At 51.9% G+C, this 843-nt stretch overlaps 1 protein-coding gene across 1 annotated transcript; it reads right to left on the reverse strand.

Moving 5' to 3' along the window:
- Positions 1-260: 260 nt before the first annotated feature.
- EMH_0092270 (KH domain-containing protein, putative) lies at positions 261-761 on the reverse strand (the record flags this gene model as incomplete). The annotated part of the gene is made up of 1 exon (XM_038023064.1): positions 261-761. The coding sequence occupies one exon, from the start codon at positions 759-761 to the stop codon at positions 261-263; it is 501 nt and encodes a 166-aa protein (XP_037878918.1).
- Between the last annotated feature and the right edge of the window lie 82 nt (positions 762-843).

Consider the following 843-nt stretch of genomic DNA (forward strand, 5'->3'; position numbering starts at 1 on the left):
CTGGCCACCACACCAGCTAGCTATCCGGTCAACACCCCAACAACCTAGAAAGCTGGCCAGCCATCCAGCCAGCTAGCTAGCTAGCTACATAGCTAGCCATATAGCTGGCTAGCTAACCAGCTAGCTAGCTAGCTAGCTAGCTACATAGCTAGCCAGATAGATGACTAGCTTGCTTGCTAGCTAGCTACATAGCTAGCCTGATAGCTGGCCAGCTAACTAGCTAGCTGTCTGGCTAGCTAGCTAGNAGCTAGCTAGGTGTGCTAGGGTAAGTCTACATGTGCTAGACAGAGGTAAGAACCCTCAACAGCAGTGGAGACAGAATTGAGCTGCACGGAGGGGACACGAACGACGCCGAAGTCGAAGCCGCGCATATCTTGTATAAGCTGTGCTGCATTGAAACCTTTTCTTTTTTTCTGCTGCTGCTGCTGCTGCTGCTGCTGCTGCTGCTGCTGCTGCTGCTGGTGGTAGTGCTGCAGCAGCTGCTGCTGCTGCTGGCGTTGCTGCAGTTGGTCGTAGTCCGGTTGTTCTCCTGCATCTGACGCGTGCTGCTGCTGCTGCAACTGCTGCTGCTGCTGCTGCTGCTGCTGCTGCTGCTGCTGCTGCTGGCGTGTTCTGTTTACCTCTTTCAATAGAGTCATATGGTATATGGGTTCTATCTCTCCCTGGGGCCCCAGCAGAGACTGCTGCTGCAGCTCCTCCGTCGACAACAACCCCACCTTTATAAACACACTCGCTAACAAAGATGTTATTCTGTTCAGCATGCGCTGCGTCCTCTGCAGGGTCTCCAGGCCGTGGCTGCACACATACATATATATATTTTATTTTGTTTTTTTTTTTTTTTTT

Source organism: Eimeria mitis, genomic scaffold (genome assembly GCF_000499745.2).
Source record: "Eimeria mitis Houghton genomic scaffold, Emh_scaff7665, whole genome shotgun sequence".
NCBI classification, from domain to species: domain Eukaryota; phylum Apicomplexa; class Conoidasida; order Eucoccidiorida; family Eimeriidae; genus Eimeria; species Eimeria mitis.